Raw genomic sequence first — 26,945 nt, 5'->3', positions numbered from 1 at the left:
TAGGCAGAGATTGTCCAAGTCAGCAGACCTCAGCACTGGTTCCTCTTTCTAGCTCCCCCAGCCCTTCCCTTTTTTGGTTGTTTGGATGGCAGGTGAATAGGCACCTGTAAGCAAACAGAAAGGAATTTGGGAAGCCCCACTTTTCTTTAGGGCTTTTAGAGCTGTGGAGAGGGCAGGGTAATGTCTGAATGAACAGTGTCTATGTTGCTTTCTTCTACCACAGGCTGTTTATTCTTTGGAACATGCACTCAGCCTCGGGTCTTGTACCTTTATTCCTGTGCAGAAGACCTCCAGTTTCTTCCACAGTCTGAAATCTTTTCCCTCTCCCTCTGCAGAATGCCAGAAAAATATATTGTGTGTTTTTAGAGGACACTTTCATCCGACTACAATGTGGGAGACCCGGGTTCAATCCTGGGATCGGGAAGATCCTCTGGAGAAGGAAATGGCAACCCACTCCAGTACTCTTGCCTGGAAAATTCCATGGACGGAGGAGCCTGGTAGGCTACAGTCCATGGGGTTGCAAAGAGTCGGACATGACTGAGCAACTAAAATTTTGTCTGACTAACTGGAATTGTATCATCATTCCACCTGGAATTTTTACCACTGGCTACAAAATGTTTGATGATTAAGTATGTCTTTAGAACACAAAAGTTTTCTGTTAACAGAAGCATTAGATTAATGATTACATTCTGAGAAAATGTACTCCTTTATGATATCCAGAGCTCTAATTTGCTTAGATACCACCCAGCTTCTGTTAGTGGTTATGCTGTGTGGAATATATCCCGGATTGGGATAAAATGTAATGATATATCACTTTGAATGACGGTCAAGTGTTTTATTCCTTCTCTAACTGGACTATAAGGATTTTCTTTGAGTATAGCACTTAGAAATATAAAATAGTCCAAGGAACATTTGATCCTAAAAACTTCTATACTTTTGAGCTTGAAAAAGGGCGGGAACCTATCAAAAGAACTCAGCCTAAAGAAAGAGCTCCTGATGACCAAAGCTGGGACAGTTTGCACAACAAAATAAATAACGATAGAATTGGGTTTTAACTTGTAGGATATTAGAAATAGCCATGGATTCATACTGATTAAAAAAAATGAAATAAATGAATTCAAAGAGACAGCTCTTACTTACAGAAAAATTCCAGTTAATAAATGTAGAAGACCAAATCACCGTGGGGCCAAAACAGTAGCAATATTTGCAGAATCCATGTTGGAATGCTAAAGTTAGTGGGTGAAAGTTTGTGGAGAAATGGCATATTGTTACATACATAGTTTGAAGATAACTCTTTTATTTAATCAGTAATAACTTTAAAGTGAAGAAACCTGACAGACATCACCTTATGCACCTCATCATGGTTAACAGTGGGGATAAGACATGGAAACTCAGGAACTCCTTGCTGTGATGCTGCCAGCAGAATGCACGCTTTGCTCTGGTATTGTCAGAGCATATAATGTCATCATGATCATGAGATAAACCCAAATTGAGGGCGATTTCTCCACAATAAGTGACTAATACTCACAGAAGTGTCCAGGCCATCAAAGACACCGAGGAACTATCAGAGATAGGAGGAGGCTAAACATGAGGAGAAGCAAACTCTGCTGTGGATGCCTAGATGGGAATTTGATGGTGATAAGAATAGCTGTGGGGAAACTGGTGCGACTTTTCAAAAAAAAAGTGTCCTGTTCAATTAACAGAATTGTGCCAGTGACTGGTTTTCTTGTTTTAATAATTATACTCTGTTTATATAAGATGTTAACATTAGCCAAAGCTGAATGAGGGGTATTTGGGAATGCTGTACCATTTTTGAAACTCTGAAAATTAAAATGAAACATTGAAAATTTCATTTCAGACTTCAAAAAAGACCTTGCAAATCTCCATTGTACCTCTGCAAATGAGTTAATCAAATTTTCAGCAAATCTTTGTTTGATGAAGTGCACTTGCAGCAGTTTAAGAAGAAAAAAGTCCCTTTCAAATGAAGGCATTTCAAAGTTATTTTTGGCACACACAGAATCCTTACCTTGTTGGAAACTTATTACCGGCATGCAAATTGGCTTACTTTGATACCAAAGGCAGATGCTTTGGAGTGGAATATCAACTTGAAAAGTGCCTATACCAGAATGATGCAGATACATGGGTGTATGCAGTATATCATCACCCCAGTTGAAGTATCCCTTTTTATAAGCTAAGGATTTAGATAAATCTGTGTAATTGAAGAGCTTGCTGGTGCTGTGAGAATCCCACTTGGTTCTGCGTTACTTACTCTGGTGATAATGTGGTTTCCCTTAGGTTGAGTAAGCAGACTTACTAAATGTGCCATGCTTTGAGAAGTCAGTTGTTACTACTTACAGGTCTTTTTTACTTTGATAGAGAAACAGGAAACCAAGGGCATTCCTGAAGGACTTAGACTTGTCTTCCTAAGAATTTTGTCCTAATTCCCTAGCCCTCGATATTTAAAAATACAGGCAATGTAACACAGAATGTCAGAGTGTGCTTTTTTCATACCTGTAGTATGGTTGTGACTCTAGGGTGGGATATGTTGAAGTAGTTGGGATACTTGAGGTTAAGAGGAAAGGTGAAGGATTAGGGGGCACATGTGATCTATTGAAGGATTAGAAGAGAATCAAATCATTCCGTATGGAAGGGCACATCCCTGAAGTGCCCTTCAGGCCCAATCAGAGACCTGTTTTCAGTCTTCATTTGTAGCAGTTTTCAGTACTACTGACTACTTCATGAAATCTTTCTCCTGCTCTTTTTAGTGGTTATACCATTCTCCTTTGTTCCCTCAGTTTTACTGGCTCCAAATGAATTCCCTTCTTTAAGGTTCTTTGGGTGGGCCGTGTAGGTTAGTGGAAAGAACAAAAATAAACTTGGAGTAAACTGCTCTAGCCTATTTGCTATTGGACCTTTGGGCTTTGATTCCACCAAAAACATGAAAAAGTTGTGAGAATTATGACTTATATATGTAAAAACTGAACACAGTGCCTTGTCATAGGAAGCATTTCGTCATCTGTTTTCTTCCTTCACCTCTGACAAACTGGGAGCTGTTCTCTCTGGGATAGTGTTCTATTCATTGAGAATGTGCCATGTCCTAGGCGTTTTGCTTAGTCTTGGAAGTATGAAAGATGCGTTATACGGAGTCCCTCAGTGCAGAAGCCCAGAGAGACAGTTCAGTATTAGAATACAGTGTTCTGTCACGTGCTCAGGCAGCATCTGCTCTCTACACCACATTGTACAGAGAGTCGAGAACAAATGATTGCTTTTCGAGAACAAATGATTACTTTGAAGCAAGTTTGGAACTTAGAGCATAAAATGTAAACTGTGGAGACTGCTGCAGAGATGTACATAATCTGGTGCAAAGCAACAGATAATATTGTACAGATATACAGATACTATAATGCAGAACATTAAGTGGTAGAGGTATGTTGTGTTTTGGGAACCCTGAAAATGTGACCACAAACTGTTGTTTGCCAGGAGAAATTGGGAAAGCAGTGGCATATGAGTTGGGTCTTAAAATAGGTATGACTTTTGCAGATGAAGTGTGAGGTTCATTCAGCAGATAAACAAATACAGCCATTGGTTTTGATGTCCCCGGAGGTCGAAACCAGCCCCCCTCAGATACTGAGGGATGACTGTATTGACATATTTAAGTTTCTGTTTTTATGCTCCAAATTCTAATTATTTCCTAGAATTATGAGAAATGTTTCATTCATGAGTAGCAAATATGACCTTTTTTAATTCAGAGATTATATGTGAAATCCCATCATTAACCTGTTCACTGTCCTAGTACAACAAAATCATGTATATTGAGTTGAAGGACTTCTCCAACCCAGTGCTTGTGTCTCTAACCAATAACTGCAGGTAGTTTCAGAGTCTTCACCTTCATTCACATCTAATTTTTTAACCATTTGAAATGGTTGAAACCTAAAATTTTTTTCCTTCTCTCCCTGGAAGTAAAGACCATGATTAACCTCAAGTGCCTGGAGTATGAGATGTTAGTTGTCAGAGTTGTAATCGTGTAGAAACCATCAGATGGTCTTCCCTCAAGCATCTGTTTGGTGATTAAACAGACTGGTCTTGTGGTGTATTATACTCAAAAGTTGCTTTACATTTTACTTCATGTTTTTCCCTTAGAAAAGCCTCTGCATATTAAAATAATGTTACTTAAAATCTTGAGCAACTGATATGTTCCTGAGCAAATGTGTGATAGCTGTTTAGAATTACCAAAGACATCATGTTTAATCATTTGTAACTGATCTATCTTATGGTGGGTATGTGTATTTCCCTGCTGCTATACAGTATAGAACTTTATCTAATAAAACTTTTGTAAATTATTTGAGAAGAGTGATAGTTACAACTTAATTTTTAAAAAGCCCCACAGTATCAATATATGAAAAGCTCTGAGGATTCTTCTTTCTGAATCCTACCCTCTTATAATCCCAAGCAATTAGAATGATGAATTATATTATTATATGTATGTTTTTGACAGATATCTTTTGATAAAATATTGATGGGCCAAGGGCTGTTTTTCTGCTGGGCTGCCTCCCTTTGTTTGTAAATATTTATATTCCTTTATATTATATTCTTGTATAAGCCAGTGATTCTGACCTGGGACTGATTTTGCCACTCAGGAAATATTTGGCAACGTCAGTCAGAACTTGGGAGTGGAAGTGCTACTGGTATGTGGTGGGTAGTGGCCAGGGATGCTGCTGAACGTCTACAACGCATCAGGACAGCCCCCACAGCAGAGAGTCAGGAGCGCTCCAGCGAATCACCACTGCTCTGCAGTCGACTCCCTTACAAAGTGACGACGGGCTTTAAAAAAGTTTTGACTACCAACGATTTAGATTTAGGAAGCCCATTATAATTTGACCATGAACTAGCCTGTTTGTTAGAACTGTTATTTTCTAGTACATATGTTTTTGTTTTAAGATTAGACTTAAGTTCTTAAGATTATGTTAATTTAGTCCAACCCTCTAATTTCACAGGTGAGGAAACCAAGACTTGAAGAGGGCAAGTTTGTTAGACCTTGATTTCTTTATATTATCTAAGTAGCCTTTTTCCCCCCTCGGAAGAATTACTAATTTTTCTGTGTGCTTTATAAGTGCCCAGTTTTGTGACTTGAACTGTAATTTCAAAATGGTTAAACGCGTTTTAAATGGGATCTCTGACAGCTGTAAAGTAATTTGCAGAGCAGATTGATTGCTTTAGTATAGAGTTTCTTGGAGGAAGACTTGATTCGTCATCAAGTTTACTTGCTTCTGAAGATACAGTTTGCTAAGAGATTTGTAGTGTCTGTGATCCCTCTGAAAATCATTGACATGATTTACAAGGTAATTTTGGTTATCTTTAGGGGGTGGTGGGGAGAGGTCATTATCAGAGTCACTAAACTAGCAGTATAGTTTGTACAATGTACTTCATGCAGACTTGCCTGTGCCTTAACAACTACTCTGTTCAGTTGTTTTTATTAAATACTGAATACAAGTATCTGAGCCATAGAGATTGCTTGCTTACTCTGTTCTCATCTCTCTTATCAGTGAGGAAACTGAAGTTTGGAGAGAGTATGTAATTCATCGAAAGTCATGGAGTTAGATTCCAAAATAAATGCAGAAAGCAGAGGAGAGACCCAAGGTGTCTCACCTGCTAAGTCCTGGGATGCAACTTGTGTGACAGGGACCAGTCCAGAAAACACACTGGACCCTCAACAGATATCTGGGCCAGTGAAATCTAATGCATTATATTTTACCAACTCTTTGGAAAATAAACATTTCTGTACCTAGAATGCATAGTGCCCTGCCTCTGCATATAGTTGACATCAGTGTAATGAATTTGGAAACAGAAGCCAGAATGCCAAAGATGAAACCAGGATAAAAGACAACGCTGGGACTGTTAAAATTTCTCTCTGCTCCTTTACCCAGTTGGGCTTTAGGAAGCAGAGATGCTTGCCCAGAGAGTCAGGATTTGGTACCTACGTGGACTTTCTTCCTTAGCGAGGTAGGCAAGGGGAGGTGTGTATCCACCACTCCTGTAATCGCAGTACCAGCAACTCCTATGATTCCTACACCGCCTCAGGTTGCTCAGCCAGCGAAAGACCCTTTTCAGTCTTAACACTGAAGTCTTTTACGATAGAATAAAATTTGTATTGAAATAAGGAATGGCAGGTGTCAAAAAGAAATACGGTTAGCCATCTTCAGAAAAGGTCCATTTTGAAAACAGTTTAGGAAGCATTTCTCCGTACATGTCAATTATTCCATTCTTTGTCAGTGGACTTACTTTTTGTGAGAGATCTAATGAACATATTTATGGGACATTTACTTTAGATGTTTGAAGGACCATGATGAGATTCTGTTGTTTTAAATACCACCTGGGTGAGGAAATGGAAGTAAGCCAGATTTATAGTCTGTGGTTAAAATACTTCTAAGCCTCCTTCTTGGAAGTTTTTCTTGCGCTTGATAAGTTTAAAATGTGCAGTTCTTAGGGTTTTTCAGTCAGAGGATCTCTTGCACTGTTTAGAATTGTTATGGACCCAAGTAAAAGTCCTTTTGTTCCTGTTGGCAATACCTCTAGCTACTTTCTATATCAGATAAAACTGAGCAATGTTTAGAACACCAGAATTTGCCACATTAGCTCTCAGAGTGGTGATGTCACTTTCCATTTAAGCTGAAAAATGAAAATGAAGATGGAGATGATTATTATGGAAAACAGTTTGGGTGTTGTAGACCTTCCCCAAGGGGTCTTGAATACCCCCAGGAGTCTCTGGATCACAGCCTGAGAACAGTTGGACCAGAATCTCTCTCCATTGCTGCCAGGTTGGTTTATAAAATAGGGATTTTGTTCTCAAGAATTGTAACCACTTGTAGCTCCTCCCACTTTCTGAATATATGTTCCTGAGTTACAGAAAAGTTAGTAATGCAGACAGTGTTTGTTGCTCAAGTGTGTTTTCAGAGCGTAAGAGACATTTGAGTACTCATAATGACAATTTTGAATATGAAGTAGAACATTTCTGCTGTAACAGATGCTTATGTTAGTTCTTTTGGAGCCAGTTTCCAGCCAAGTTGTATCTGGTGAATTTGTGCAGTACCATGTATATTGGGGGGCTTCCCTTGTAGCTCAGTCAGTAGAATCTGCCTGCAATACATGAGACCTGAATTTGATTCCTGGGTAGTGGAGATCCCTTGGAGAAGGAAATGGCAACCCACTCCAGTATTCTTGCCTGGAGAATCCCATGGACAGAGGAGCCTGGCAGGCTATCTCTATGGGGTTGCAGGAGTCGGACACGACTGAGAGATTAAGCACGTGCACACACGTCTGCAAAACCCAAATTCTGTCTGAAATAATGCAGAAAAACTGACAGCTAAGTCAGTGAGGATCCTTAGTTCTGCTGTTGCTGCCAGACAGTGTGGTTAACTTAGGGACAGCTACATGAAGGATGTCTGTTGCTAGAACCATTACCTTGGAGCAAGGCTTACCAGCTTCTTTCACTTGTATCTCTTTCCCTTGGCCTCACAGCTGAGCAAGGGTGGTAGATGCAACTCCAGCTGGGGAGATAGTACTTCGAAATGTATCTATTACTTTTAAGGTGATTTATCAATATTTTGGATACTAGAGAATTTCAGAAAAACATCTTCTGCTTCACTGACTACAGTAAAGCCTTTGATGTGTTCAGTTCAGTTCAGTCACTCAGTCGTGTCCGACTCTTTGCGACCCCATGAATCGCAGCACGCCAGGCCTCCCTGTCCATCACCAACTCCCAGAGTTCACTCAGACTCACGTCCATCGAGTCCGTGATGCCATCCAGCCATCTCATCCTCTCTCATCCCCTTCTCCTCCTGCCCCCAGTCCCTCCCAGCATCAGAGTCTTCCAGTGAGTCAACTCTTCGCATGAGGTGGCCAAAGTACTGGAGCTTCAGCTTTAGCATCATTTCTTCCAAAAAACACCCAGGGCTGATCTCCTTCAGAATGGACTGGTTGGATCTCCTTGCAGTCCAAGGGACTCTCAAGAGTCTTCTCAAACTGGGGGAAATTCTTAAAGAGCTGGGAATACCAGAACACCTTATCTGTCTCCTGCAAAACCTGTGTGCAAGTGAAGAAGCGACAGTGAGAACCAGATGTAGAGCAATGGGCTGGCTCCAGATCGGGAAAGGAGCACAGCAAGGCTGCGTATTCTTTAACTTACATGCAGACAACATCGTGCAGAATGCCAGGCTGGAGGAAGCACAAGCTGGAATCAAGACTGCCAGGAGAAATATCAGTAACCTCAGATATGCAGGTGACACCACCCTTATGGCAGAAAGCAGAGAGGAATTAAGGAGCCTCTTGATGAAGGTGAAAGAGGAGAGTGAAAAAGCTAGCTTAAATCCCAACATTCAAAAAATGAAGATCATGGTACCCAGTCGCATCACCTCATGGCAAATAGATGGGGAAAAAGTGAAAACAGTGACAGACTGTTTGGGCTCCAAAATCACTGCAGATGGTGACTGCGGCCATGAATTTCAAGTCGCTTGCTCTTTGGAAGAAAAGCTGTGACCAACCTAGACAGCATATTAAAAAGCAGAGATATCACTTTGTCGACAAAGGTTGGTATAGTCAAAGCTATGGTTTTTCTCCAGTAGTCATGCACAGATGTGAGAGCTGGACAGTAAAGAAGGCTGAGTGCCGAAGAATTGATGCCTTTGAACTGTGGTGCTGGAGAAGATTTTGAGAGTTCCTAGGACAGCAAGGAGATCAAGCCAGTCAATCTTGAAGAAAATCAACCCTGAATACTCATTGGGAGGACAGATGCTAAAGCTGAAACTCCAATACTTTGGCCACTTGATGCAAAGAGCCAGCTCATTGGGAAATACTCAGATGATGGGAAAGATTGAAGGCAGGAAGAGAAGGGAACAACAGAGGATGAAATGGTTGGATGGCATCACCAACTCAATGGACATGAGTTTGAGCAAACTCCAGGAGATGAGGAGATGATGAAGGACAGGGAAGCCTGGCATGCTTTAGTCCATGGGGTCACAAAGAGTCGGACACAACCCAGCAACTGAACAACAATCAGTATTTTGTAAGAATGTCTACATGTTCTGTGTACGTGAACTATGACAAGAGCTAAGTGAACTTGACCTCCTTTAATCTTGACTTAAGCCCTGTTAAGTTAGGTGTAGCCCGATTCCCAGTTAGAGAATTTACCCAGGCTCAATAGCAGAGTCTGGATAAAGTCCAGAGCCTGTCCTAACTCAAAAGTCTGCACTCTGCCTATCATCTGTGAAAGCGAGGATGGAGAAGTTGGTGAGATAAAAGGAATGGCTTGATTTTTTTTTTTTTTGTAACCTGATAGTTGGAGTCCAGTTTGAAGGGGAAATTTTTGTTTCCTTATGCAGAGCAGAGTGGTTCTCCTGAGTCAAGGAGAAGAACTCGGACCGCTTAAGGCCCTCCAATGGCTCATTCTAGAAGATAAGCCAGAGGATTTGAGAAACTTCATGTTCAGTTCAGTTCAGTCGCTCAGTCATGTCTGACTCTTTGTGACCCCATGAATTGAAGCACGCCAGGCCTCCCTGTCCATCACCAACTTCCGGAGTTCACTCAGACTTACATCCATTGAGTTGGTGATGCCATCCAGCCATCTCATCCTTGGTCGTCCCCTTCTCCTCCTGCCCCCAATCCCTCCCAGCATCAGAGTCTTTTCCAATGAGTCAGCTCTTCGCATGAGGAGGCCAAAGTACTGGAGTTTCAGCTTTAGCATCATTCCTTCCAAAGAACACCCAGGGCTGATGTCCTTTAGAATGGACTGGTTGGATCTCCTTGCAGTCCAAGGGACTCTCAAGAGTCTTCTCCAACACCACATCAATTCTTCAGAAGCATCAATTCTTCAGCGCTCAGCTTTCTTCACAGTCCAACTCTCACATCCATACATGACCACTGGAAAAACCATAGCCTTGACTAGATGGACATTTGTTGGCAAAGTAATGTCTCTGCTTTTGAGTATGCTATCTAGGTTGGTCATAACTTTCTTGCCAAGGAGTAAGCGTCTTTTAATTTCATGGCTGCAGTCATCATCTGCAGTGGTTTTGGAGCCCCCCAAAATAAAGCCTGACACTGTTTCCACTGGTTCCCCATCTATTTTCCATGAAGTGATGGGACCCAATGCCATGATCTTAGTTTTCTGAATGTTGAGCTTTAAGCCAACTTTTTCACTCTCCTCTTTCATTTTCATCAAGAGGCTTTTTAGTTCCTCTTCACTTTCTGCCATAAGGGTGGTGTCATCTGCATATCTGAGGTTATTGATATTTCTCCTGGCAATCTTGATTCCAGCTTGTGCTTCTTCCAGCCCAGCGTTTCTCATGATGTACTCTGCATATAAGTTAAAGAAGCAGGGTGACAATATAGAGCCTTGACGTACTCCTTTTCCTATTTGGAACCAGTCTGTTGTTTCATGTCCAGGTCTAAGTGTTGCTTCCTGACCTGCATATAGGTTTCTCAAGAGGCAGGTCAAGTGGTCTTGTATTCCCATCTCTCGAAGAATTTTCCACAGTTTATTGTGATCCACATAGTCAGCAAAGCAGAAATAGATGTTTTTCTGGAACTCTCTTGCTTTTTCGATGATCCAGTGGATGTTGGCAATTTGATCTCTGGTTCCTCTGCCTTTTCGAAAACCAGCTTGAACATCAGGGAGTTCACGGTTCATGTATTGCTGAAGTCTGGCTTGGAGAATTTTGAGCATTACTTTACTAGCGTGTGAGATGAGTGCAATTGTGTGGTAGTTTGAGCATTCTTTGGCATTGCCTTTCTTTGGGATTGGAATGAAAACGGACCTTTTCCAGTCCTGTGGCCACTGCTGAGTTTTCCAAATTTGCTGGCATATTGAGTGCAGCACTTTCACAGCATCATCTATCAGGATTTGAAATAGCTCAACTGGAATGAAGACGAGTATTTTCTTGAGAGAGGGGAAGAACTCTTTAGGAGAGAAAAGAACAGCAAGAAGAGATACTATTTCGGGAGCAGAGAGAATTTAATAATGCCATGCAGTGTATGCTCCTAGCAGTGAAGGTCCCAGGGTCACAAACGTTCCGTACTGCTTTGTGGAGTAGCCTGCCTCTGTGCCGAGAGCAACTCTAGGGAAGGCCAAGAGTATCCCTCTTTCCAAAACAAGCCAGCTAGGTCTGAGTAATAATGAAGTGAAGTGAAGTGAAGTCGCTCAGTCGTGTCTGACTCTTTGTGACCCCGTGAACTGTAGCCTATCAGGCTCCTCCGTCCATGGGATTTTCCAGGTAAGAGTGCTGGAGTGGATTGCCATTTCCTTCTCCATAATGACCTGGGCCTAAACCAACAAGCTGAAATGGCACCCTAGTCACTGGGAGTAACAACTGTATAACAACGTCTGATGTTTCTTCCATCAAGGGAGAATTTGGTTGGAGTACTGTGTGGTTTCATCTTTCCATAACTGAACAGATGTGTATTTATTTGTCTATTTTCTGTCAAGATAATCAATCCTTTAAAATAGTGACAAAGAACGTGCTTACATAGAAACTCGCTTGGAATTTACTAAACTAGATCATCTGCCATATTTTCTCATCTGTTTTTCTTCATTGGGCTAGATTGCCTCACATGGGTGATTCTTAGTAATAACTGTACTCTAGCAGTGCATCAAATACAAAAATGTATGAAATTTTTATGAGATTAAAACCCTGTATTTAAAAACTCTCAGCCTAATTTGGTACACCTGAAAGACTACCAGAATAATAGTCCTTGGTCTGGTTGTAAATCCTCTTTCTCTTTTTTTAACTCAGAATACTAGTGATTGTGTAACAGACCTGTTAGCATTGTTGCAGATAAGCAGTAGTTAGCTGTTGTTGGATTTTGGTGGGGTTTTTTTTGTTTTGTTTTGTTTTTTAAAGAAGGATAGGTAAAGGGGAAGGAGGCCTAAAGTAGTCTGATTACTTCAAATTTGTTTTATCTGTGCATGTTAGATTTTACAAGAAGTCTTGTATTCCCGTTTAAGATTTTGTGGTCATTGATGTTGGAGCCAGAATCCTGACTTCTGTGTTCTGCTCACAGCATTTCTCCTCTGCTTTGTCTTTGGTCTTTAAAATATAATGGATCAGGAGTGGGCGGGTGAAATGGACAGAAAACAAGTTGTTCTTGTAGGACCTCTTTTCTGTTTTGCTGCGAAAGCCAGGAGCCATTAGTGTGTGGTTGACAATGTTGGGACAGACAAACTATGAATCTTAAATCGCCTTAAAAGGTAAATACAGGCATTAGCCCATGTAAAAATGGATTGTATCCCACAAATACGTTTGCTATTTGATTGCTTTAACTTGGAATACATATTGTATGCAGACAAGTCCGGACTTATTTTTACGCATTTGGCCCACCCAGTTCCTTGAGGTTACATTTACTATTCCCATTTCATTTTCAAAATGTTGTAGTCGGAAATAGATATGCGGAGTACTTTGCTTTGTTCCCAGCTGGTGTGTGTGTGTGTGCTCATGTATGTATTGTGGGGCATCAGTAATAGAAAAATTCAGCCATTATTGAGCGGGAGGAATGCATCCTAGTTAGTTCAGTGCATATGTGTAGACTCTTGAGTGTAGGGACAGGAAAATGGGTCGTATGGAGAAGTCCCCTTTTAATTAAAGAGTCATGATGTGATCTGTCATAAAGAATTGTCAGCTTTCCTAATAGTGTGAGCTAAATGGACAGGCATTTTCAGAGTAGTTAGATCTTGAAATTGCTAATTCTTCAACTAACAGATTGCCAAGGCAAGGAAGGGGTTGGCTGGGCCAAGAGTGTAAAGGCGATGTTCAGAGAACTTAAGGGCAATGCAAGTTACCTTGGAGGAGACATTTTCTAAGTTGCAGAGTAGTTTTTTTGTTTCTTTTTTTTTTTTAGTGAATAATTTGATTGTCTGAGTCCAGAGCCTTTGAGGTATTTTAGTTGAAAATAGAGTTCCGTAGGTGAGCCAGAACACAAGTGATAGTTTAGGAAGAGCTGGCCATCATGAAACAAAAGAAACCATGTGTTACTGCAGAAGTAGTTGTCTCTTTTCTCTAGTTGTGGGAGCTGAGATACAGAAAGGCACAAAAGTGATCTGATTCCCCAAGCACACAGTGGAAAAGGAAAGGGCTGTGAAGGTTTGCCCATGTTCCCCAAAAGTGCCATGAGTACACTCATGTAAGCAATCCAGGAAGATGGCTTGGGTTTTCTGTTTGTTTTATGCTCTCATTTGTGTTCATGTGGGCTCAAATAGACAAGATTTCTTGATGATGTCTATTTGAAATGTCACAGCAGATTTTCTTTTGTAAACTATTATAAAAACAATAAACCCAAAATTTTTGAGAAAACTAAAAATTTTGTTATTGACAGAATATAGTGTTGAAGACTAAGATAGGCTTGCTAAATGTACCTAAAAGGAAGCCAGGCCCCCTGTTATATTTTAGCATTCCTGGTCAGGCTGTGTAGCATTTTTGTTGTTTGTTTTATTACTTTTAGCTGATGGACTTCGAGGCTTAGACACTAAAAGCAGTAAACCCCGTTCACTGACCTGAGGTTCCCCTATACTGTGAAGGCTGTTGATTGCTCATTTAAGATTTGTTTCTTGGGAAACTTAGGTAATTGTGGAGAATCCAGACTCTCAGCTCCATATTGAAGAACTGACTTCCCTACAACATGCCCATTAAACAAGCTATTTACGGTGTGTTGTGTAACATTTAAGACTGCATTGGGCAGTGTAAATCTGTGAGAAGTAACTATTTCTCACTGATCAGCAGTATTAAATACCGTGATAAGGGTTCATTCCTTATGGGAAATGTTCCGTAGACATTGGAAAACATTCTCACCAGCTTCTCTTCCCCTGCCCTTTTCCCTTAAGGATAACCAAGTAGTCCTCCGCTTGCTCCAGTGAGGACAGTGGGGTTATCAAGTGTGCTGGAATTCTTGCGCAGGTGTCTGTCGAAATCATAGCCTGGATTAACCTGGTCTTTCATTCCTAGCACCCTGTGCCCCCTCCCCACCGACCCCACCCCACACACGCGCGTGTGCACACACAACACGGGTGGTGGAAGGAGGGATGTTGTGAAGTTATTTTCGTAAGAGGATTTTTTGGATGATGGTTCAGTTGGGTCTGTGTTGAAAACCCCAGTTCAGCCCTTTACTGTAAGCCTTAGACAGGGTCTTGATCTTCCTGACCTAGAGGACGCTGCACTGACTCTGGATTCACAGCGGGCTTGGCCTGGGATGGCTGGGAGGTGGCTCTGCCCCTGCTGCTTCACAGGCAGTGTATAGCGTTGAACCGGGAGAGCCCGGCAGGGTGGGAATGGGGTGCAGGTGGCTCTTAGTGGAGCTGGCACATCTCCAACCCTCATGCCATTGGAGCGTGCTGGCCAAGAAATGCAGGGATGGATGGCAGGAACTGCCAGGGCAGATCTGGCAGGGTGGCAGCTTTGGAGGGCCTCCCACTGATGACCCCTTCTTGTTTCTTCATCTTCAAAAGTTACACATTTTGTTCAGTAACACTGCACCATTTCAAAATGAATTAGATGCATTTTCCTACCTCACCACGTTCCCTGATCCGAGAAACACTGTGGAATTTATTGGGGGAACTAGTTTCAAAAAACTGCTCTAATAATTAAAATGATGATTGTCAACTTGTTGATGAGGGTTTTTTGTGGGCAAGGAGCAAGTGGTGATGGAAGAGTTACTGGGTTGTTGCCTGAGGACATTGAAAATGTACTTCTGAAACAACACAGGTGCCTTTAGCAGACACGCCATATTTCTTGGTAATCTGATCTCAGTTAGCCTTGCTGCTGCTGCTATGTTGCTTCAGTTGTGTCCGACTCTGTGTGACCCCATAGAGAGCAGCCCACCAGGCTCCCCCGTCCCTGGGATTCTCCAGGCAAGAACACTGGAGTGGGTTGCCATTCCCTTCTCCAGTGCTTGAAAGTGAAAGGTGAAAGTGAAGTTGCTCAGTTGTGTCCGACCCTTCGCGACCCCATGGACTGCAGCCTACCAGGCTTCTCTGTCCATGGGATTTTCCAGGCAGGCGTACTGGAGTGGGGTGCCATTGCCTTCTCCAAGTTAGCCTTGGGTCCTTTTCATTTGTGAAGTTTCAGTTTGGTTACACATTAGAGGGGAGGAACATTTATTTCACCATTCTGGTGAGACATTCATTTCCTTAGGAGCATGGGAGGACATCCTTATGGTTTTGCGTGTGCGCGCGCATGTAGGTTGTGTCCGTTGGGTACCGATTGTGGCACACGCGCTGCAGCATTCTGAGGGGTTGCTTGCTGCTGTGTTAGAGCGTGGTCATCCATGGGAGGAGCGCGAGACTGGCCCCGGGCCTGCTGCCTGTGCACGCTGTGTCTTTGGCCTGGGTGAGCCTCCGGGAGCAGCCCCCAGGGCTCCGTCGTGGAGCAGCATGTCCAGGTGCTGGTGAGCTGCTCTCAGTTGCACCAGGCACCTGGTGTAAAGGGCTGTTTGTGAGACAAGGGTGACTTCCTTTCATCTCTGCCTATTCCTAGCTCTCTGTTCTGGCAGTTCCAGCTGCTTACCAACCTAGGCACCATTTCTGATGTCCATGGTTTCAGGATCTCTTCTCTGATTTCTCATTTCCATATTCTGTCCATAACCCCCAGTACCTAGCATCCCTCCCCTGTCTCAGAAGACTGTGCCTCTGCCAGTGCTTTGCTTGATTACGTGCTTTCTCTTCTTTGCCCCATGGCTGACATTGCTGTCTTGTCTGCCTTCCATCTTTCTCCCTCTACAGTATATGTGACTTTAGCCTCCCTTTCCTATGGAAATCTCCTCCAACCATGCTGACCCCTCCCTGTAGTGGCAGGACCATCTTTACCTCACCGTGACATTTCTCCAAAAAAACTCTGTTGGCCACCTCTAGGTTATTCCTCTGACACCCTGTCATCCTTTCATTTTTGCAATCCCAGTCTCATGTGGCTTGCTCTCCTAAAAGTCAGCAGTGACCTCCTGATCACCAGAGCTTGGGTTTTTTTTCTCAGTCCTTATCTTACTCTGTCTTTCTCTGCAGTGTTTGTTTATTCTTCATTCAACCAGGAGGTAATTCTATTGGGTTCCTGGTACCGTGCTGAATGATGTAGTGACAAAGATGATTCAGGGGCAGTCGTGCCATTCAGGAGTGTGCACTTGATTGATAGTTACATAGTGGTGTGGTAAGTAGCCTTGCAGAACGTCATAGGATGTGCCTGGAGTGAGACAGGCCCCTCATAACTGAAAATTGGGCAGGCCTGGTGGGCGAGCCTAGGGGTTCTTTGGGGCAAGGGTTTGGTGTGCCATTGAGTGTCTGTTGAAGGTGGTCTTGGACTGCTGTCCCACTGTCCTCTCATCATTCTGTGTCGTGAAGTATACATACGAGCTTAATTGAAATTCTCCATCAAGGTAGCTTTTTGTTATATAGTTAGTTGGTTAAACTCTGATTAAGTTATTTCATCTTGAGTGTTGGTTAGTGTAAGACAGTTCTGTTTTGTTTTTTTACTCTGATTTAAGCTGCCTGGTAATCCCTGTAGACAACTGATCTGATCTGTTTGTGTCCCTGGTGAGTACTTGTGAAATGACTTGTAGTGGTGATTATCTTCTCTCTTAAGTATTAACAGATACACTTCCACTTTGAAGGAGTAGAATAGGCTGCTGCTGCCTTTGTTAAGTAAGTGTCTGACTTTGCGACCCTGTGGATTGGAGTAGCCCACCAGGCTCCTCTGTCCATGGGATTTCCCAGGCAAGAATAGTGAAGTGGATTGCCATCCCCTTCTCCAGAGGATCTTCCTAACCAGGGCTCGAACCTGGGTCTCCTGCATTGCAGAGTCTTTACTGTCTGAGCCACCAAGGAAGCAAACCTATGAAAAAGGAAAGTTCCCTTTCACAGGAAAGGGCAGGGCCTTAGCTTAAGCACCTCCTCCTTTTGCCCCCTGCACTACACATCTGTGTTTGAGTCCCTGCTCAGCGGCAGGTGAGGCTGTTTGTGGTTGTGGTCCAGCCTGAGGTGACTGTGCCTGTGACTGGCTTTCATTGTGTGCCATCCATTGCCAAGGCCTGTTTGCTGGAGACCATAGGAGACTTGCCCTGGGATTGATGCTTTGTTCATCAGTTTCCTGCAAAGCCACACGACCGTGGAACCAGCACCGAGACGCTCAGACAAAAGCCAGGGACTTCCCCTAGCAGGGGCCTTGATGAAGTTGTGGAGTAGGTGGCTGTCCCCTCTTCATCCTGTATTTCTTCTTAGCCACATCACACCCTCTCCCAAGAGGTATTTCAGACAGTGTGTCCTGTTCTAGCAGTTTTTTTTTTTTTTTTATGGCATGATTATTTTTAAAAGAAACTTGTTTTTCCTAGGTTTGTTTTGGATTTTTTCCTTCCATTTCCATTCCTCTACCACTGGCTCTTTCATGGATGAGCCAGAGCTCATCTGTCCAGTCACTTTTCTTTGGCCAGTGCCTCATTGTGGAGAGTAGAGTGGGATATAGGGACTGAGGGGGGTTGTTACATGGTGGCTGGCAGTTGCTTCACCTCATTAGTGACCCTAATTTAAATACATGCGTCCTACCTTGGGCTTCCCTTGTGGCTCAGCTGTTATAAAGAATCTGCCTGCAAAGTGGGAGACCTGGGTTCTATCCTGGGTTGGGAAGATCCCCTGGAGAAGTGAAAGGCTACCCACTCCGGTATTCTGGCTTGGAGAATTCCATGGACTGTGTAGTCCATGGGGTCACAAAGAGTCGGACATGACTGAGTGACTTTCACCTTCGCACGTTATACTTAGAGAGTTTATTACATTGTAAATGTCAATCTAGATGCTAATGTCTTTGAAAATTAATACTGTGCGCTAAGCTTTCCTTTCTCCCTTTGCCACTTGGGTCTGAATGGTCATGCATTGTGAGAGACATTTGGCCTCCTTTAGACTTTGTAAACAGTAGTGCTAAAAACCAGTGTCAGTTGGAGACTGGCGCACACATAATGGTTGATGGCACAATGAATGGATCACTTTTCTAAGGTTTTTTTTTCAATAGTGATTTTCGGTGTTCACCCCTTGGGAGCTTGTATGACCACAGTTGCCTTCTGTTGCTCTGTGTTGGTGGTGGTGCCAGTCACAGAACTACAGGGGACCAGACCAAGCCGGAATAATTAGATGGAGGAATGAATGTCACACTTCTAATTTCATTCCCTTTTCAAGGGATTACCAGTGTCCATTTAATAAAATGAGATTAACCCTCTGCAGCAGCAGTATTTGAAAGCTGTCAGTCAGTATAATCTTGACAACTAAAAGAAGTGGTGTTCTCAGCACTCTTAGAAGCAATCATGTGGTATTGGCTGAAAGTCTTGACTGCACAGGGATGTGTGTATTTGTTTGAGCACATGTGTCTATGTCATTAAAGGTATACAGAGAGTGGATTTGAAAGAGGAAAAGTTTCATGAACTTAACCATACTACCTAGAAATAATAATGTAGAAATAATACCATATAATTTAGTTTTGAATTGCCAAATACCAGTAATAAAATACATTATGAGACCAAAATTTTAAAATCAAAGAAATATTTATAAAGCAAATAATGAGGCATCTTTTCTTGAATGTTGTAGAAAACCTCGGATCAATTCTCAGCTGGTGGCACAGCAAGTGGCCCAACAGTACGCCACTCCACCACCCCCTAAAAAGGAGAAGAAGGAGAAAGTTGAGAAACAAGACAAAGAGAAACCTGAGAAAGATAAAGAAATTAGTCCTAGTGTTACCAAGAAAAATACCAACAAGAAAACAAAGTAAGTTCTTGAGTGACTCAGTCAGTACAGTACTGTGTTATTTTGCAGGCAAATCAAAGATAACTTTTAAATGCTCTTTTTCTGTCTCCCAATTTAGACCAAAGTCTGATATTCTGAAAGATCCTCCTAGCGAAGTGAACAGTATACAGTCTGCAAATGCTACAACAAAGACCAGTGAAACGAATCACACTTCAAGGTATTTGAAACTAGACTGAAATACATCACTGCCCAGATTCAGCTGCTCATAATCAAGAGTCGAGGGTGGTTTTGTGCCTGTGGGCTTATAGGCTAAGGGGTGGGATGAAGAGCTGGGGTGGGACTATTAACTTTCAAAATACATGCACATATATATGAGCTATTTTTTTAATCACTGAGACCAAAATAGGAGAAAGATAAATTGATTTTAATTTTGCAGTGGTCCAAAGCTTTGCTAACTGACCATGGTTTCCATTCTTGCTAAGCTTTTCAGCAGATCTGGTAGTAAGCATTGGTATCCGTGCTGGCGGTTTAGATTCATTGCCATGGTGTCATGAAGTGTGTGTGCGTGAGAGAGAGAGAGATTTATTGCCACAGTGTCATGCAGTGTGAGTGTGTAACATTGGAGCCAAAGTCCTTTGCATCCATACCTGATTTAACAGGCTCTTCCCCTGTGGTGTTGCTTTCAGGCCCCGGCTGAAAAACGTGGACAGAAGCACCGCACAGCAGTTGGCAGTAACTGTGGGCAACGTCACCGTCATTATCACAGACTTTAAGGAAAAGACTCGCTCCTCCTCGACATCCTCATCCACAGTGACCTCCAGTGCAGGGTCAGAACAGCAGAACCAGAGCAGCTCGGGGTCAGAGAGCACAGACAAGGGTTCCTCCCGTTCCTCCACGCCAAAGGGCGACATGTCAGCAGTAAATGATGAATCTTTCTGAAGTTGCACATGGAATTGTGAAAACTATGAATCAGGGTATGAAATTCACATCCTCCACCTGCCCATGCCGCTTGCACCCCCTGGAAAATCTTCTGTGGACATCGACCTCTTAGTGATGCTGCCAGGATAATTTCTGCTTGCCATGGGCATCTGGCCACCAAGGAATTTCGCACCCTGACGATTACTCTTGACACTTTTATGTATTCCATTGTTTTATATGATTTTCCTAACAATCATTTATAATTGGATGTGCTCCTGAATCTACTTTTTATAAAAAAAAAAAAAAATCTGCTGTGCACAATTTTCCATGTACATTACAACTGGTTTTTTGTTTTCGTTTTGTTGGGGGAGGGCAGGGTGGGAGGGGGAGGGCGCTTTTATTTATTGTGTTCACAGACTCCATCCTTTCAGCATATCCTTTTAAGTTTAGTTCTTTCTTCCAGTTATACTATGTACTATCAGTTTTGATATAACTATATATATATAAATATAAAATTATATATAAAAGGTTATTTGAAACCAATCCATGGCAACGCTGGTGCTTGATACACTGTGAAGTGAATACAACATTGAACAGTTACAGATCTGGGACAGTCCCTTCTATGAAAGTGCTGAAATTAAATTAAAATCAGTCTTACATGAAGTACGTTCCAACCCACGTGGGAACTTGACTCTCATCTATCTAAAGAGTACTGGATGATATGAAAATATATATTTTTTAAACAATGTGATCTCAAATTTAAAGACTGCTCCAGATAGCCTGCATTTATGGTGGAAAGACTGACAAATCACAAGTGGTTTAGTTGGGAGGGCTTTGATCATTCGAAAGTAACTAAACTAGCTCCAGAATGCCAAGTATTCATGTAAATTACGGTTACATGTTCACTTTGCTCTTCTTACATAAGCACTCATGAAAATATGGTATTCTGTAACTCGAATTCCATCCATATTCCAGACCTCTACTCATGTCTGAGGTAAATCGATAAATTGTCTCTCAGTTTTAGGATTCAAACTGTCTAACTTGTACTTTTGGTCCATACAAGAAACAAATCCCTGTTTCCACTTTGCACATGGTGTTTTGTTTAATCGAACTTTATTTGCCTCACAGCCCCTTGTTTCCCTTACCATTCAGTGAGAATTCCTTTCTTTAAGTCTAGTCTTGTTGTTTGACTGAACAGAGGTTATCAACCAACACATCCAGTCCCCAGTCCTGACATGAAGCTTTTCAGTTCCATGATGTGTCTCGGTTCCCTGCTGTGGGAAGGAATGCAAAAGGTGAAGAAATGGTTGAGGGGCTGGCAGCTAGAGTTGCAGGGAAAGCTACTTCTGTGAGCTTTTACTTCCTCAACACAAAGACAGCTTGAGTAAACTCTTTTTTAAAAAGATTCTTTTCACTCTTTTTTTTTTTTAGATGCCTTGCAAAAATAAAAAACGTGTAAAAGACCACTAATATGAACCCACCCCTCCTCATTAAAAAAAAAAATGTTGTTTTGCTTTGTTTGGATTTAGGATCTCTCTTCTGTCTGACTCTTACATTCATATTCTCAGTTTGTAGACTTGAGAGTCATTTCAAGCATGGGAACTTGATGTCACCTTCCTTTATTCGACCTGGGAGGGCAGCAGATTAGTGATGAAACGCCGCATTTTGGTGTGAAAAACCTGGTTTGCTTAAGAATAGAAGTAACTTCTGTGTATGGAGGCAACGAGTAAAGAAAAAAATTAACAGCTTGATTTGAGTAGCCAACAGGAAAGGCTCCTTTCACGTTTACATTAAAACTATTCTGTAGTCACTGATGTACCATCATTTAAATTCTGTTCTCAAAGGTATAGATGATAAAGCAGTGCCATTTGTTGCTGTGGTCCTATTCTCAAATGCATGGACAATGTTTCCCCTCTTTTTAAAAAATACTGCTTGTATCTGGGATGCAAGCGATAGTTACCTTTTTAAATACATTTTTAAAGTATTTATTAATGAACCAAAGGAAATCAGATGCTTTCTGTAAGCATCAGAATATATAATACATAGTGATTTGACTATGAATTTTAAATCCACATTTTAATATTAGTGGGGTATTGCAAAGACATTCCTTCTAAAGTTTTAATATTCCTTTTATTAAGGGTCTCAGGGAGGGTAAATTAGTCAGCCATATTTATTTTCCAGAGATGTAAGGAATTGCTAAGTTTTTTAATTAACTTTTTAAAAAAATTTAAATGCCACCAAACTCATGTGAGTTGCACTGCTTTTGGAACCAGTAAGTGTTGGTATGCACTTTGTTCAGAAACACTGTGTACTTTTGCAAAATTAGTTTCATGTAAAGTGATTGGACCCCTAGACTAGTGGAAAAAGCTGATTAACCAGCTACTCAGAGGCTGCTAATTCATTGCCAATGTCTTGGTTTTCAGTTCTGCCTCCGTGATAAATTTAAGGATAAAGAATAGGGAGGGGTGAAGGAAGGGAGGATTGCTTTAGAACCGGTGAGATGATGGCGTTGCCAGTTGGGTAGAAACTGCAGCGCATGGTTGGAGTGCTCTCAGCAATCATGTTTTTGGGCCCGTCCTTTAGCTGCTGTTGTGTATTGTGTTATGATAGTGAGGTGATAGGTACTTTAGACTTTTAATTTCCGAAATGGATGACATCCCTCAGGCATGTATTCTGGAAATGGAATTCCTGTAACTTCCTGCTTTTGCAGTTTACCCTACAATTAGTAGGCAGCGTGTAAAACACTAGTGTAGATGATAAAAGATATATATTGAAAGAGGACCAGAAATACTTGGTATTCAGTGGCACAGTAAGCAGGTTATAAAAGCAAAACAAAAGCACAGTGTTAATGCTTGCAAGTTTCCATTTGTTTTAATGCCACACGATCTTTAATACTCATGCGTGTGCTCGCACACACAGAGCTTATCCAACCTGCTCTGCTTGAGTCATGCAGTTCAAAAAAAGGCAAAAAAAAGGTAAAGACATCCTGATACCCTCAAAATATTTTCACTCAAAATCTTTCAGTTTTAATCTGGACGTTTAAAACATTGGCAGAAGCTTCTGTGAGTTTAGTTCCACTAAGATGTTTCACCTGCCTTATCAAGACCATTCTCAGTCTACTTTTTTAAGCTACCGTATCTTAAATTATTGAAAATTTATTAATTGCTGATATATAATAACCTTTGCTTGTATGTAACCGAAAATGGTTTAAGAGCCAACATTTAGAGTATGACAATGGAGCTGAACAGTTTTTAATGCGCAAGCAGTTCTGTTCTTGTGTATGACTTGTAACCTTAATTTACTGTGTAAAGATGGTTACATTATTTCCTTAGCTTTGTTTGTTGGAGACAAATAGAGAATGCTTGTTAAGTATGTCAAAACATAATCTTATCTTGTGAATTTTCGTTAATGTATTATACGAGCTATATTTTTCATTTGCTCAGAAAGACAGCTTGTATAACGCTTTTGGAAGTTTCTGCTCTGTAATGTCTTTAGAGCTGACAGTCTGTTAGGTTTGTTTTTTTCTTCATGCTAAAGTGTCGGTGGTTTTGTGAACTGGTCAGAAATTCACAGGTCTTAAATGTTTGGGGGAAATTTATATTGGACACTGCTCTTTGTCTAGCAAATAAAAGATGTTAATATATTCCTGTTACTGGCATGTGCACGACTATGTTATTAGAAGCCACTTTATCGTTTCCTGCTTTAAATAGAAATGTCTATTTATGAATTCTGCTTGTAGTTTTTTCACAAATAAAATAGTAAAATTTACATTGAAATCTTTATTTTTGTCTGTGTAGACGTTAGCAAGTAGGAGGTTACTTTTTGTACTCAGATTTTTCACTTATGTAGTATTTCAGGAGAACTTGAGTTTATCAAATGCTGAAGTTGATTTGGGTATCTCAGTACATGGCTCAGAGCTGCAGCAGAAAATAGAATGGAACAAAACAATGCCCGAATTTTGGAAGAAAACAAACGAGTGTCTCTGAAGGAGTCCTTTGAGGTAGGCAGTGATGATTTGATGAAAGAAGTGAAGATGGTGGGTAACTGGCTAATTCAGTGCCTGACTGAAGAACCCTGGAAAGAACCCATTTCTGGCCAACTGCAGGTAGGTTAACTATGACCCTCATGTAACGGAAATAGTGTCATACCTAAAAGCTGCGCAGAGCCGGCGTTTTGCCCAGTGCTAGGGAGGTAGTCACTTCCAAAGAATGTGGAAACCACTTAGGACACTTCTAAGACTCACCCCATTACTCTTGGTCTGTACTTGAACTAGCAAATGGGAAGAGTGTAAATGGTGCAGGATCGTGATATGAAAATTGATTGTCCTGGGAAAAGAAAGCAAACTTCATTCTCTTTTGTCTTCCAGTACTGGGTCATAACCCGAGTCTGGCTCTTCAAGAGTCTTGGAAAGAATCTGGACGGATTGAAGAATAGGGAACAGATAGTGACTCATGTTTCCCAGGGCCCTCAGGCAGTGGGCTGGCTGCACCCCGACTCAGCTTTCCTTGGTACCGGAGGAATCTGAGGGTCCCCACACTGGCACTACCCTTTGGGGAAGCTAGAGGCTGCCTCCCATAACAGATGAAGGCATACAGTTGAAGGCTGGTCCCTACCATGGAAATGCAGGGATGTCTTTTAGTGAATTCCTTCAAGTTGTGAAGATGAGAAGAAAGGTGAAGTCTCCTTTCCTGTGTCTTTAGCTAAACACCAGCCTTGATAACGCATGTCTAGACACCCCTACGGAGGAATACCATGGCCGATGTATTAACATCACTGTGGTAGGAAGCTCTTGCTAAGTTAATCTTGGTTGAGGGTAGGATGATGTCTTCAGCTGAAAAGTTCTGCATTCACTGTCCGGTAACTTGGAAACCGGCCAGCCCCTTCCCCAGAGCAGTGAGGAGAAGGAAAGAGCTGTCAGTGAGGCCCTGTATCTCTTTCATCCATGACCTCCCAGCAGTTCTGTAGAGCTCTTGAAACTTTAACATCATAGCAAGGAAAGCTTCAGAGCCACTGTTGTGTTAGGTGTAAAAATTCTTGATTAAAGTCGCTTGCTAATCATCAAGAGAAGCCAGGTTCTAATCTGGCCACCCTTACTGGTGCTTGTCAGGAAAGGTCAGTCTTCATCTGGCAGCCTGAGCTCCGTTACACAGAGTAGATAAGAACCACTGAATACTGTGAGGAAAGGCTCGGATTTTTCTAGAAAAGATCACTGGCCTTGTCAGGAGAGAAAGAGACTGAAATCTGGAGTGAAGGCTGTTGTGTTCTGCCTGGTCACCCTGCCTTCTCTCCTGGCGTTAACTGCAAGGCTAGAGTGGAAGCCTGCATTGGGCATCCAGTGCCTGGTTATGCACCGGGTGCGGTCCTCATTGCGAGTGGGACTGGCTGTGTGGAGAAGGCACAGGCCGAGAGGGGCCGCTCCTGCACGTGTCTTTAATCTAGGCCATGCACACCTGGTTTCCCTGCCTCGCTCGTGCCAGGCATCACAAATCGATCACAGTCCTCTTCAGCTGAATTCAGACTCAGAAATCTCAACACGGCTCTCCAGGCATCCCACGTCCGTGGGAGGTTAATGCCTTTGCCCTTCCTGCCCTGGATCAGACTTACCGAGACAATCGGGGAACCCTACAAGGCCGTTTTTAATCAACTCTTCCGCTGTGGAGAACTTCCTGGAGCCGTAGGAATTCCAGGCAGAAGGCAGCTGAGAGGCTCGAAGGAGTCAGGGAGGAAGCGAACGAAATATCCAACACACCAATTCTTCAATAGCTCAGCACGGGACAAGAGAAAGAGGCCCATGGTGACACTGTCACTTTAAATGCCCGACGCCACGGTGCTGCCATGTAGGCTGGACCAGAACTTGCCCAGGCTGCTGCACCGGTTCTGCTGACCTCCAAGACTCTCGGATGACAGGGCAGAACACCAAGCGGATATGATGCTTGGAAAGAACAGGACAAACTTTAGGAGCCAGAACTGGGTGAGACTCCCACCTCCACCTGACCGGGTGACCTTGGGCAAGTCAGCCTCCCTGGGCTCATTTTCCTCACCTCTGAAGCAAACCGCTCCTGCCCTGTTCTCTGCTCCCTGTTCATTGCTAATATTTTGCTATGTTTCTAGTAAGGGAGAGCAAAAATTTTCCTGCATATTCATTCTACTGCTTCACTGATGTTAATAGCGGGAATGAATGAGAAGCGTTTTGTTTTGTTTTGTGATTGTCTTATCTTGTTTTTAAATATTTCCTTATCTATCTAATCTTTCTGCCACTTCCCACCGTGGAGGCCACATTTGAAACCACAGTAGCTTTGCAAGGGTATTGTTTCTTTCACTTTCAGGTTCCAATTAGTCACAGAGATAGGGCCATTCAGAGCTGTAAACCAGGTCCAACCGCAGAAGAGGGAAAGTCCTGGCTCTCGTAACTGTAACCGGAAAATCTTCCCGGAGTGTCTGTGTGCCAGCATCGTGGTCATGGCAGGGGGCCGGCTCCCCACCCTGTGGGTTTGTCCTCTGTCACTTTCTGGGAGGATTTAACAGCATGCTCCGCTGTCAGCTGCGCTCTTGAATCCTCTCTCATCTTAGTGACACTCCTGCTTAAGTGAGTCATTCTTGACTCCCTGGACACCAGAAGCCTTTCTTCCTGACAGCAGGTGAGATGCTGGCAGCCTCTCAACGTGACCATCCACTTCAGTGCCTGTGAAAATCCCCACCGCCCTGCGACCCGGACATCGGAAGATTTTCCTTAATAGAGTCGGCTGCCACTTGAGGGAGGTGCGCCCGGCTGGCTGGGGAGCCCAGCATGAGACCCGCTCTGCCTGTGCCGGGGACCCTCCATGCTGCTGCCTGGGAAAGGCTGGTGCGGCTGGAGGGCACGAGGGGAGGAGGCAGGCCACCCGCCATGCCTGAGGCGCGAAATACACAAGACAAAATTCTGGGAGCATGGAGAGGGGGCATGCAATACTACTTCAACGTGAATTTCAACAATAGAACACAGGATCTCAAAGAAATTTCAGTTCTCAGTGTACTCTGCTGCCTTGATGAGTGCTTCTATTGAAAAGTTCCAGGAAGCCTGCTATTTTCCTGCCCTTCAACCGCATGAAGCCTAGTTTGAAGAGAGGACGGAGGAGATGGTAAATAGGTATCTGACAAGGTGTGGGCTCCAAGGCCCTACTACAGGCATTTTCTCGTCTCTGGCAGTCGGCAGATAGAGCCAGGGGCCTTCTCTCACAGATGCTCCTGAGCACCTCTAAAAAGCCTGCCACTCAATCACGTGATGGCCTGCCCATAACCCGCT

General features: G+C 42.7%; 1 protein-coding gene across 1 annotated transcript in view; it reads left to right on the top strand.

Moving 5' to 3' along the window:
- Nucleotides 1-23,431, top strand: part of LOC120867922 (RING1 and YY1 binding protein) — a 74,153-nt gene extending 50,722 nt beyond the window's left edge. The window contains exons 2-4 of the mRNA XM_040246378.1: nucleotides 18,590-18,766; nucleotides 18,864-18,962; nucleotides 19,432-23,431. Of these exons, the coding sequence (XP_040102312.1) occupies nucleotides 18,590-18,766; nucleotides 18,864-18,962; nucleotides 19,432-19,684 (529 nt within the window). The 3' untranslated portion in view covers nucleotides 19,685-23,431. The remainder of the gene's footprint in view (nucleotides 1-18,589; nucleotides 18,767-18,863; nucleotides 18,963-19,431) is intronic.
- The last annotated feature ends 3,514 nt before the right edge of the window (nucleotides 23,432-26,945 follow it).

Source organism: Oryx dammah, unplaced genomic scaffold (assembly GCF_014754425.2).
Source record: "Oryx dammah isolate SB20612 unplaced genomic scaffold, SCBI_Odam_1.1 HiC_scaffold_9, whole genome shotgun sequence".
Lineage (NCBI taxonomy): Eukaryota > Metazoa > Chordata > Mammalia > Artiodactyla > Bovidae > Oryx > Oryx dammah.
This window is presented reverse-complemented; position numbering and strand designations above follow the sequence as displayed.